Source organism: Struthio camelus, chromosome 9, assembly GCF_040807025.1.
Source record: "Struthio camelus isolate bStrCam1 chromosome 9, bStrCam1.hap1, whole genome shotgun sequence".
Taxonomy (NCBI): Eukaryota; Metazoa; Chordata; class Aves; order Struthioniformes; family Struthionidae; genus Struthio; species Struthio camelus.
Window position 1 is genome coordinate 27011181 of NC_090950.1, and position 10383 is coordinate 27021563.

Consider the following 10383-nt stretch of genomic DNA (forward strand, 5'->3'; position numbering starts at 1 on the left):
GGATTTATCAAGAAACTCACTCAGCCCGGTGGTTTGGACGATAACCTCAGACACACAATGCTCTGCAGTAGCGAACAGGAGATTTCCAAGAGAGACTGGTGGAAACTCATCTGGGACTTTCTGTCCCAGAAAAGTTCTCCAGCCCCCGGGGTGTTAAGGAAACGGGGACATACCACAACATCCAGGTCTGGCCATTACTCACTAGCCTCTTTGTTGATAGTTACATACGATTTAAGTGAAATATGCAGTAAACAAAACACTGACGCTAGCAGTGGAGCTTGACCCTGAATAACTCAGGGAATCAAGCCTTTGCACGGCCATTGCAGAAATGTAGGCACCTCGTGACTTTATAAAAACTGCAGGTAGAAGGGTTTAGAGGATCTCAGATACCTAAAGCAGCAGAAAGGCTGCTCCTTTCCTTTATGGAGCCTTCATTTCTCTTCAGTTTTGTAAGAGAAAGAAAGACAGGAGCGATTACTTTTCTTTCTTATAAGAATAAATTCATTAATACTAGTGAAGTCCCTCAATATCATTACAGTGAGGGGCATGTCATTAAATAAATAGACACTTTAGAGCCTATCAACCAGAAATTTGACATCAAAAGAGAAGAGAGACAAATAAGGCAGCGAGTGCCAATATGGCTGTGCTTCCTTTGTGAGGATAATAATGTAGTTCTACTTCTCTCCTCCATTTAGCCCCTAGGACTTCCTAGTGGTTTCATACGATCCTCTTAACATCATCTGAACAGCCACAGGATAGACATGAGTTGGCAAATAAACACTTTCCTACACTTCTACATGTGAGAGACTTCATAAAACCTTCACATCCGAGTTTACCTCAAGGGCATCACATACTTTGCAATTTAGATAAGTTATTATGCCCATCATTTGCTGAGCTCAGTGGAACGTCTGTTTCATAAATCTGAAAGCAGAGCAAACATGGATGAGTGAATAAAAGAACAGATGTAACTTACATAAGGATAAGTATGTAACAAAAGCTGCACTAATATATGTGAATATGAAATGAAGTAAAATTAGTCTAACTTATTATATAATCTTTTAGTCAGGCAAACAGATTTTCAATAGTTGACCTCTGCTTACTACATCTCTGCCTTTTGCAACAGCAGGGGAACACTATCTGATGAACAATAGTTCTCTTCACTGACATTATCTCTTAATTGAAAAATCAAGCCATGGAAAAGGGCCATAGACTAGCTAGTCTTTAGGTCAGCTGGAGGAACAAGAAGGGAGATTCATAGTATGCTGGTGGAAAGCGGACGTGTTGCTGAGGTTGGCTACTACAATAGCTATTTGTTGTATATGACATTGGAAGGTGCTGTAAGGTCATCTAGACCCATGCCACAGCCGCTGAAGAACTCAGCTTGCCCGTGCACACACTGTGCTGAGAAGTTGCAGGCTTCAAAAGTTGATCAGATTTTGGTGCACTCTCATGAGCTGGCTTGGCTATTCCTAAACTAATAGAAGGAAACCAGTTCCTGGTCTGTTCTTTTCCTGGGGCCGTGTTACAGCTGGACGATCCATGAACGCTCAGATCCATTTCAAAAAGGGAGGGGAAAAGGAAAGGCTGGCAAAGGAGAGAAAAAATGAATTTGTGGAAATAGCAGTAGAAGTCTAATCAAGTTACTCAATGAGAAGAGAGAAGTGAAAATACAAGAGGAAAATAATTTTAGTGTCATTGATACAGGTAGACTGATAGCGAAGGGGAAGAAAAGCAGAGCAACCAGGTAGAGGAGAAGAACTAAAATTTTAACAAGAGTTGACCAAAAATTGGCTTCGTGATAAAGGTGGAGAACATGTTAAGACATTGTGTAAAGAATTAACTCAGAATTAGTGACATCCTTGAGAGGGACAAGAAGTAACTGTAGCAAAGAGGTTTTTAACCTTACAGTTTGTGAAGTTCCCAAAACAGATGAAGTTTGAAGAGCACTTGAGCAGAACAGATCTGCACCATTGAATCTGAGGTGATACAGGAGGAAGGTGCTGGAAAGACAACCCAAGAATCCCCTTAATGAATTCAGCATCACTGTGGGGGCAGTAAAAGCATATGATGTGATTCACAGAACTGTTTGGGTAAGAGAGGTGATAATGAGATTTCCCTATTGTCAATACTCCTGGCCCCTAAAATCAGACCCTGTGGGTCTTCGGTTTTATGTCTCACATAGGAGAGAAGTAAAGACATCTCCAGTGCCACCAGAACATGTCTCTCAGCTGCCTCCTCTTTTTTTGACACTCCTCCTCCCCCCCCCCCAGCTGAAGAGGTCTCCAGCTACACTGGAAGAAGCAATTGCACCCTGCCTGGTTTCCCCACTCCAGACACCGATATCTCATATAAATATAAGCTTAAGAAGTGACATCACACACTGAACAGCTATATCTCCAGATCACTGATAGACTAGCAATGCAAGATAAAAAACATAGGATGTGACAACTAAGACACTTTGAGCTTTTCAGGCATAGCAGGTTCGTTTCAGGTCTGAAGTAGACAGCGGAAGTTTTGAGTTTGCTGTTCTAGACCACAAGGAAAGTTTGTGTATGTAAAAGCCTGTCTTGCTTTCCCCAGCTAAATCAGTTGGCCTAATAACAGATATCATTTTTATCCATAATTCTCAGGCTATCACAGCTACAGCATAAGTATTGCCAACACTATTGGGAGAAAATGTTTTGCTCTGAGAAAGGCCCTTTCTCTATTCCACCAAGCTATAGGATGAGCTAGTTCACTGGAATCACTTTAAAGAGCAGCGAATATGGCAATCGAGCAGTAAATGTCTTAAACATTGGAAAAATGTAGCTGGCTGTAGCTGCCAGGCAGTTAAATCACAGGATGCAGGGCATTAACAATCTCTGCGTAGGGATTTAGATAAATATTTCCCCAGCCCTTGCTAATCATGCTGTCAGTTATAAATGAGCAGTCTGCTTACCTGCTGCCCTCTACTAGAGAAGGTCTCCAGCCCTATAAACACTTGCTACCAGGTTTTCTTACTGCTGTTAAAAACAGCATGAGTCAACAAGACCGCTATAGCAAGCGCTGAGCTTTATAGCGCTTTCAGGAGAGCTTATAAAGTGCAAAAGGACTTTTTCAGTTGTAAGGTGGTTACTAAATGTAATTCTTTACCATTATTATTGTTATTCAGTTCCTCCTCAACGAACACTCTCTTTCCTCCATCTACTTTTAGCATTCACTGTTTGCTAATGTTCTATCCTCTTTCCTACAGGCAAACACTGGTTTTCAGTATTTCAGTAAATTCAGTCTTTTAGGATGGAAACATGTGACAGAGTTGTCTGCCATACTCCTTTCATGGCAGAAAGGTAGTGCATACAAACCAGGCGTGTGAAAATACAAAAATAGAGCATGAGGGGCAGTGTATTTATCTTTGGCATCAGCATCTAAAATCATGAAGATTTCCAAAAGCAGGTCCAAGGCAAGAATTGTGCAGACATTTGGGTTAAATTGTCAAGCAAATGTAGGACAATGATTTTGGCCTGCCTATGGTAGCTGGGAAGACCATGTGGTACTGTGCAAACTCACTCCCTTCCAAAAGCAACTCTTAACAGCTCAGATGTGCTTCACTTAACATATAAAGTCATGATTTTTTTTCCAAGACACTGAGCAACCTTTGTTCCAATCGACTTTATTGGAAGGCGTAGACGAGGATTTAATTTTTAATAAAATATCAGTAGTTTTTCCTCAAGCATCTACTTAGCTTTTCCTTCACACTCTGTACAGTCATTGCTGCTTGCTCTCTAAGCCCTTTAAGTAATGTTCTTTTGGTTATATTCACTCCAAAGAGCGCTTTAGTAAGTACCTCTAGGAGACAAAGGAAAATGTTGAGAGGTACTTCATATTTAAAGGTAGCTCATTTGCTTTCTATTACTAATAGCTCCCAAGTAAAAATACATTCTGTATGCCAGAAGCTCATTTTTGCCATTGCATGTTATTTATAGCTCCTGCAGACATTTTCAAAAGCACCTATTTCCTATTTGAGACTAACACCCCTGATTTCTTTCAGGATTTAGGAAGTCTGTGTGTTTAGGCATTCTAGAAAACCAATACGCATGCCTTTATACGAAACATACTTTTACAGTTTTACCCTGTTAATCCTATATCACTGGGAATGAGTCTGCTTGCTGCATATCCATCTACGTTTTTCTCTAAACAAACTAAGCACTTTTCCCTCATCAGTTGGTCCTGATGGGGCACTCGCTCCTTCATTTGTGCACTCCTAAACTCTTTAGCAGCTACTATTACCGACATTTTGTATTTCTATTCAGATTTATGCTGATCTTTTTTAAAAATATGGTAATTCAAGTTAGTCTGTGACCAGAATAGTTTTTGAGGGTTTTGAGTAAGTCATGAAGCTTCCTTTGGACCATTGGTAAGTCATCGAACATGGACATCTCTTCCCTGGAGCATCCCTTGCAGCAAAAATTGAGGCATTTAATGGCATCTGTGATGCATCAGGAGTTGCACCACCCTAAAAGATGGATAGTATCTCAGTTTCTTTCATTGTGGTTGGTGCATATCACGTAATTAAGAACCATATGTGGGATGTCTTATCTGAGTGAGTACATAGGCAGAACAAAGAATATACTAGTGCTCTGCATATTTCAGGGCAAATCTAACTGCATCCAGGCAAATTCAGAAGTGACTGATTGGGCATTACCAGAAACGGAGTAAGTTCTAGCAGAAAAGGAGGTGGTAACTTCCCACAAAGCCCTACTTTGAAGAGGAGGTTGGTCTACGTGACCTCCAGAGGTCCCTTACACTGAAATCTTTCAATAATTGTAATTCAGCTGCAGCCAGCAAGTGCTGCTTATATATCCCTCCATGCTGCAAGAGAATCAATCAAGATGACGTCCAGAGAGCAGAGCTGAATGGTCAAAGCAGCGAGGTGTCAGGGATTCGGGAGCAGTCACTGCACTGTATCGGGAGCCCTCTGCCTCTGTCTTCGCTTTGTCTGTCCCTGGGCAATGCGTACATGAGGGCAGGATTAGAGATATTTTTATATGTTTCAGACAAGGCCAATACTATTTCTTATCTTTGTGTGAAATTCTATGTAATGTCACTTTCTAAAAAAAAAAAAAAATCCCGTAGTTCTGAATCAAATGCTAAGCCAAAGGGAAACCATATATTGCCTTGCTTGATGAGACCTTCTGCAGCTCACCCTTCAAGCTAATCCTGCTGTATTTCCTGTTATCAAAAGAATTCCAGATTTTCATTGCACACCTAAACGGCGTTAGATAAATGTGCGAAAAGCGCAAGCATTTGCACATTCTGCACAATCTTAGAGAACTATGTAAAACCATTTTAGTTAAAAAGGAACTGATCACCTCAGCATCCACACAAACCACAGCTCATTTTCATTTCCTAGTGAATTCAGAACTAGAACTTAGAGCAGACTAATTGACTTGTAGTCCATCCAGTCACTTCTGGGGCGTTAATTATGCTTTTCACCTTCTCACTCTGAGTCAGAATGAAAATGCCTTAACGTGTGGCAGTGAGGGAAGGCAGAGACAACCTCTCTCATTCAACTGATCTTCTTTGAGAATAAAAGAACAAAGAAATACTTTTTAAATGTATTCTGTCAGTGCTGCAGCTATACACCGGTGTCTCAGCAACAGAGCAAAGGCTGTGCCATCAAGGTTAGCAGCTTATCGATCAGAGGGCATACGCTTCCCTGCCACACGCATGGGAGTTTTGTCCTTCCCATTCATTGCTGGAGGTAACTGCGGCGGCAAATACTTGGGATAGCTTGAAAGTGAGATGACATAGCAGCAGAGGACTAAAGACAGGTTGAAGTCTAAATTGCCTTTATAAATTCTCAGGTCACCAAGCAATTAAGAAATTACACTGAGCAAAAAGACTGTAAAGACCCTGTATATCTGGTTATGTTGGAGAACTGCGTTTCATACGTACAGGAGAGCATTCGAGGGACTTTGCTCCAAGGATGCCAACCAGCTGGCATAGCTGCTCGCGACGGGTACATGCAGCCCACGCAGGAGGGGCCCTACGCTGCCGACCGACTCCCAAGTCCAGGCTGCGGCATGTGTCGGCCCTGCACTGACAGCGGGAGTAGGCGGGGAGGGCAAGTCCCAGCGCAAATGGTGCGAGGGCCTCATCTAGCTTTGCTGAGGCCTACGCAGGCTGAGATCGACATGCAAGGCACCCCCTGCGGGTCATGGGCAGCCGTCAACAGTGAACGCTCCACCGTGGATCACGCACTGCATCACTCTTCACTTTGGCTTTAGCACAGCTCTTGCCTGTGCAGTGACTGAACGGTTTGGCTATATAACTCTGGGATTTGGTGTCAACATTAATGTGTTGTTAACTATTGCTCTCTCTGGGAGTAAATCACAAGAACCTCCCGAAATCCACTTCTCCCCAACAGCTGTGGTTCTAAGAGCAATCGCTTTGGGGTTGGTTACGAACTATGTCCTTCAACTCACTCCCAACCACGCAGATTCTTTTTTAAACAGTTATTGGGGGAAAAAAGTGATGCTATTGATTTAAAAAATTTGCATTTCCCAATGAGAGCCACAAAGGTAGCTCACTGCAGTCAAACAGCAGAAGAGCGGGTACAGGGAGGTTTTAAATCAAGGCAAAAAGGCAGAACATAATGCTTCCAATTTACTTTCTTAAAATGAAATGTGCAAGCTAAAAAGCCATGAATAAGCACTACTGAGCACTGCAGCCACTGAAAAGACATTTTTAAGCCATTCCCCCCCCCCAGTCCTTTATCTTGTCAAGAGACTGTATTTTCATTGTCTCATATGGTAATTTAAATCGTGCTAGGGCTCAGAGCATACAGTGTAATTGTAAGTCAGCTAGGGTTTGAATGCCATCACTGCTGTGTAAATAACATCATCAGCTCATCAGCTGTGTCAGTAGCATTGCAATTATGTAAGCAACTATTACTTCCATCCCTGATATGCCGTATTAGAACTTATTTTGGGGGTTGGACTTGACAGGTAGTCTATAAATTCAAAAAGCACATAACAGCAGACGAGTTGTGATTTGGGGTATGAATGTAATTCCGCCCAGGGCTTTCTGATGACATCACTCAACGTGTGGCTGCCGGTGTGTTGTCACTAAGGGAATGACTGCAAAAATTTGTTTCTTCCCTTGTGCCTCCTTTCTCCTTCCCCCGCACCTGCCCCCATCTGCCCAACACGTTTACTGCCTGGGGAGACTTTTCTGAGCAAGATTTCCAGAGAGAAACAGGCAGGAGATCTCCACCATCCCACAAGAGCCCCCCAGTAATGAAGATCACTTGTTCCCAGTAGTTGGAAAATAGGGATATTTTTGTTGTTTTCTTTAAATATGGGTAAGCCCCTGGACTGGAGCTTGGCACTAAGTGATTAGTCTTTCTCAGACTTCCTATGTGCTTTTGGCCAGATCAAATGATTCCCTAAGCCTTTACTTCAGCTGCTTAAAAATGAGGATAGCATAATGATTCCTTTCTCTAATCCGCCGCATGTTTGTATGGTGAGCACGTCAAACCAGAGCTAGCCTGCTAGGCTATCTTTAGCGAGCCCCAACCTCCGTATGTTCTTGTTGCAATGGATCTCTTGGCAACGGAGGAGCAAAAGCCCATACACAAGTGCCCAGTAAGTTCACAAGTGCAATAGGAAACTCTTTTCCATGGCATCATGCACAGCGCTGTGCAAAGCGGATCCACTACCCTACAAGCGTGGCGGGGACGAGGAGGCAGAGAACTTCTGTCCCAAACCTGCACGTTGTGCCCCCAGAGAGTCAGAAGTAGTTCTCCATCATCATTTGCCTCTGCATCGTTTTCTCCCTCTCCTATCCCACACGCACACACCCCTCACCAATGTCAACCATAATCAGGGTGCCCGGCACTGCTTCAGGTTCAAGACTGAGGAGTGCTTTAGTAACAGCTCAATATATGAATAAATACAATAGTAAGCCATGCTCAGATTAATTCATAGTCATCTGTTCTGTGTTGTGACTAAAGAAGCAACGCTCCACCAAATGCGTGTCAGAATGATAGATTAGGACTTTTTTTAAAACGATTGCAGCTTAGAACGCAATTGGAAGATTGATTCTTTAGATCCTCGTATTATATAGGGTCTAGGTCTTGAGTATAACTCAGCGTGAAGGGAGCTGATTCTCATCTTCAGCTTACAGAAGTGCTGCAAGTTGCAAAAGCTGACAAAGCATATGAATAAAGGTAAGGTATGGAGAGAGATAGTCATGAAATTATGAATGCCTGGTATTTACAGAATACCGATATGCTGTCCTATTACTATATATATCTAAGATTGTTTTGAAATCACCACTGCAAGGAAGACATGTATCTATCTGAATGTACTCTTTATTAGAATAATTATGTTTTTATTTTGGGAGGAGACTGAGGCTGCCCACAGGAATCATCATTCAGCATCTTTTATTCTTTTGCAGTATTCTTTAGTGAATTATATTTCATGGGAAAACATATTTATTCAGAAACTCATTTTGATTTAATAGAAAAATGGTTCTTGCCACAGCAATGTGGAATACTCATTTTTCTCTGTGTGTTGATTTTTGGCATATAAATGCCAGAAGCCTCTGTTCCCTTCCCTTATCAAGAAAAAACTTGCCTGAGATTAATTTCCTCATCATCCCTTCCTTTTAAGGTGGCTGTTTTTCAATGCCATTTAAAGACAGAGCTGTGATAAATTCCTGTTTTCAATGTACAGATATCAATGAAAGAAGTCTATTCTGCAGCAGTAAAGTAATTGAATCCAAATGGAAAGGGACATAGAAAAATTTTATGAAATCATGTACTGTTACTCCAGCCGATTGTACGAGAGGTGCCTTCATGCATTTTTCTTTCTAAAGACAATTAGTTTTGAAATAAACTAATGGTGAAAGTTTTTAGTGTTTTGATACAGGGGAACGGACATACTTCTGACACCACTTCTTTATAATTGCAGGTTGGAATAATTGAAGACTTCTTGTACCAAACAGAAGACAGTTTCTTAAAGAACAAAAAGCTTAGAATAGCTAGGAGGCAGAAAATGAAAATGAAGAAGCTTCAAAGTGCACAGCAACATTAGAGCCTAGGAAATACAAAACTGTCCCCCGCCAGCCCCAAAGACATGGCCACAAAGAGAACAAGAAAATTAACGCTGGAGATATTTCATAGATAGGTCAACAAAAGCCACCTTTCAACTTAACAAGCTTTCCCCTCACTATGGGGTACCTTTAGCAAGATATTCCCAAACTTCATTAGTCTTAACTGGCTGGAATAAACGTCCACAAAAGGCTTAGCTCGATTCTTATTGCAAATTGTCTTGTTTATTTAAATAGTAAACCCAGCAGTGTGCTTTTCTCTCTACCTCCATAAGGAAGAAGCTGGAGAGGGTTTCTGCCTTCTAGTAAGGCGCACACATTTAGATACGGATAACATCAGGCAACTGCTTGGGGGTCATAACTTCAGCTACCTGCTCGCTCAGGGAAGTACCTTTGCGTGAAGATTTTACAGAACTGCACGTGTGCCAAAAGGGCTTAGATTTTTAGAGAAAGCTCATATGCGTCAAAAGGGGCTTGTATTTTCTGGCTTGAGAATATTCTGTAGCCTAATTCTCCGTAAAATCCTCATAGTTTGATCATCATCCAAGAAGTGGTGAAAACAGGGATCCCTCCATGTTCAGCTGACAGGAATTCAGCCTCACATTGCCTGCTTTCTAGGTTAATGCCTTACACGACAGATATTGCTACAAGTGCAAGACACACGACACTAGAAAAACAGAAAGCAAAAACAGAGCCCGACTGCTGCCCTGTGGTTAAGAGTTTAAATCCCCTGTTCTGGTATGTGCTCTAAGGATGATTTTCCCCGCTCCACTAGACAGTGATTAGTTTTAAAAAAATGCACAAACACAGTCCAGGGAGATTAACTGCATCTACCTTTTGCCATTGCAAATCTCAGCAATGTCTTGCACTCTGACGGCAGAAACCTGCTGGGTAGGCACACCTTCTGTCCCTTTGGCCATCAAGGAAAGACAGGTTCCCAGATTGCCTGGGATCTGTCATCAATGAGCAGAGTAATGCCTGGTTTTACCAGTACTGACCTACTTTTCAATAAAGAGCACCTTGTCAGATGATGTTTGACAGGCATCCTCAATGGACACATGCGTTCTGTTCTACAGTTGGCATTTCTCTTTCATTTACTTTGTTTACTCGGTAAGAAAATAACCTCATCCTATAAAAGCAGAATTCAGGTCGTTATAATTTCATATTCAAGGGTGGCTTCAAAACAAAAAGATAGAAAGAAAGAAACAATCCACTCCCCAGCACCCCCAGCACTAAGATTTAATTAAAAATCTGCGACCTCAAAGATATTTAGCTACTTAATTCCCATTG

The 10383-nt window shown here is 41.8% G+C and overlaps 1 protein-coding gene across 1 annotated transcript in view; it reads left to right on the top strand.

Moving 5' to 3' along the window:
* Positions 1 to 9649, top strand: part of SPATA16 (spermatogenesis associated 16) — a 79598-nt gene extending 69949 nt beyond the window's left edge. The window contains exon 10 of the mRNA XM_009673800.2: positions 8955 to 9649. Coding sequence (XP_009672095.2) covers positions 8955 to 9077 — 123 coding nt within the window. The 3' untranslated portion in view covers positions 9078 to 9649. The remainder of the gene's footprint in view (positions 1 to 8954) is intronic.
* The last annotated feature ends 734 nt before the right edge of the window (positions 9650 to 10383 follow it).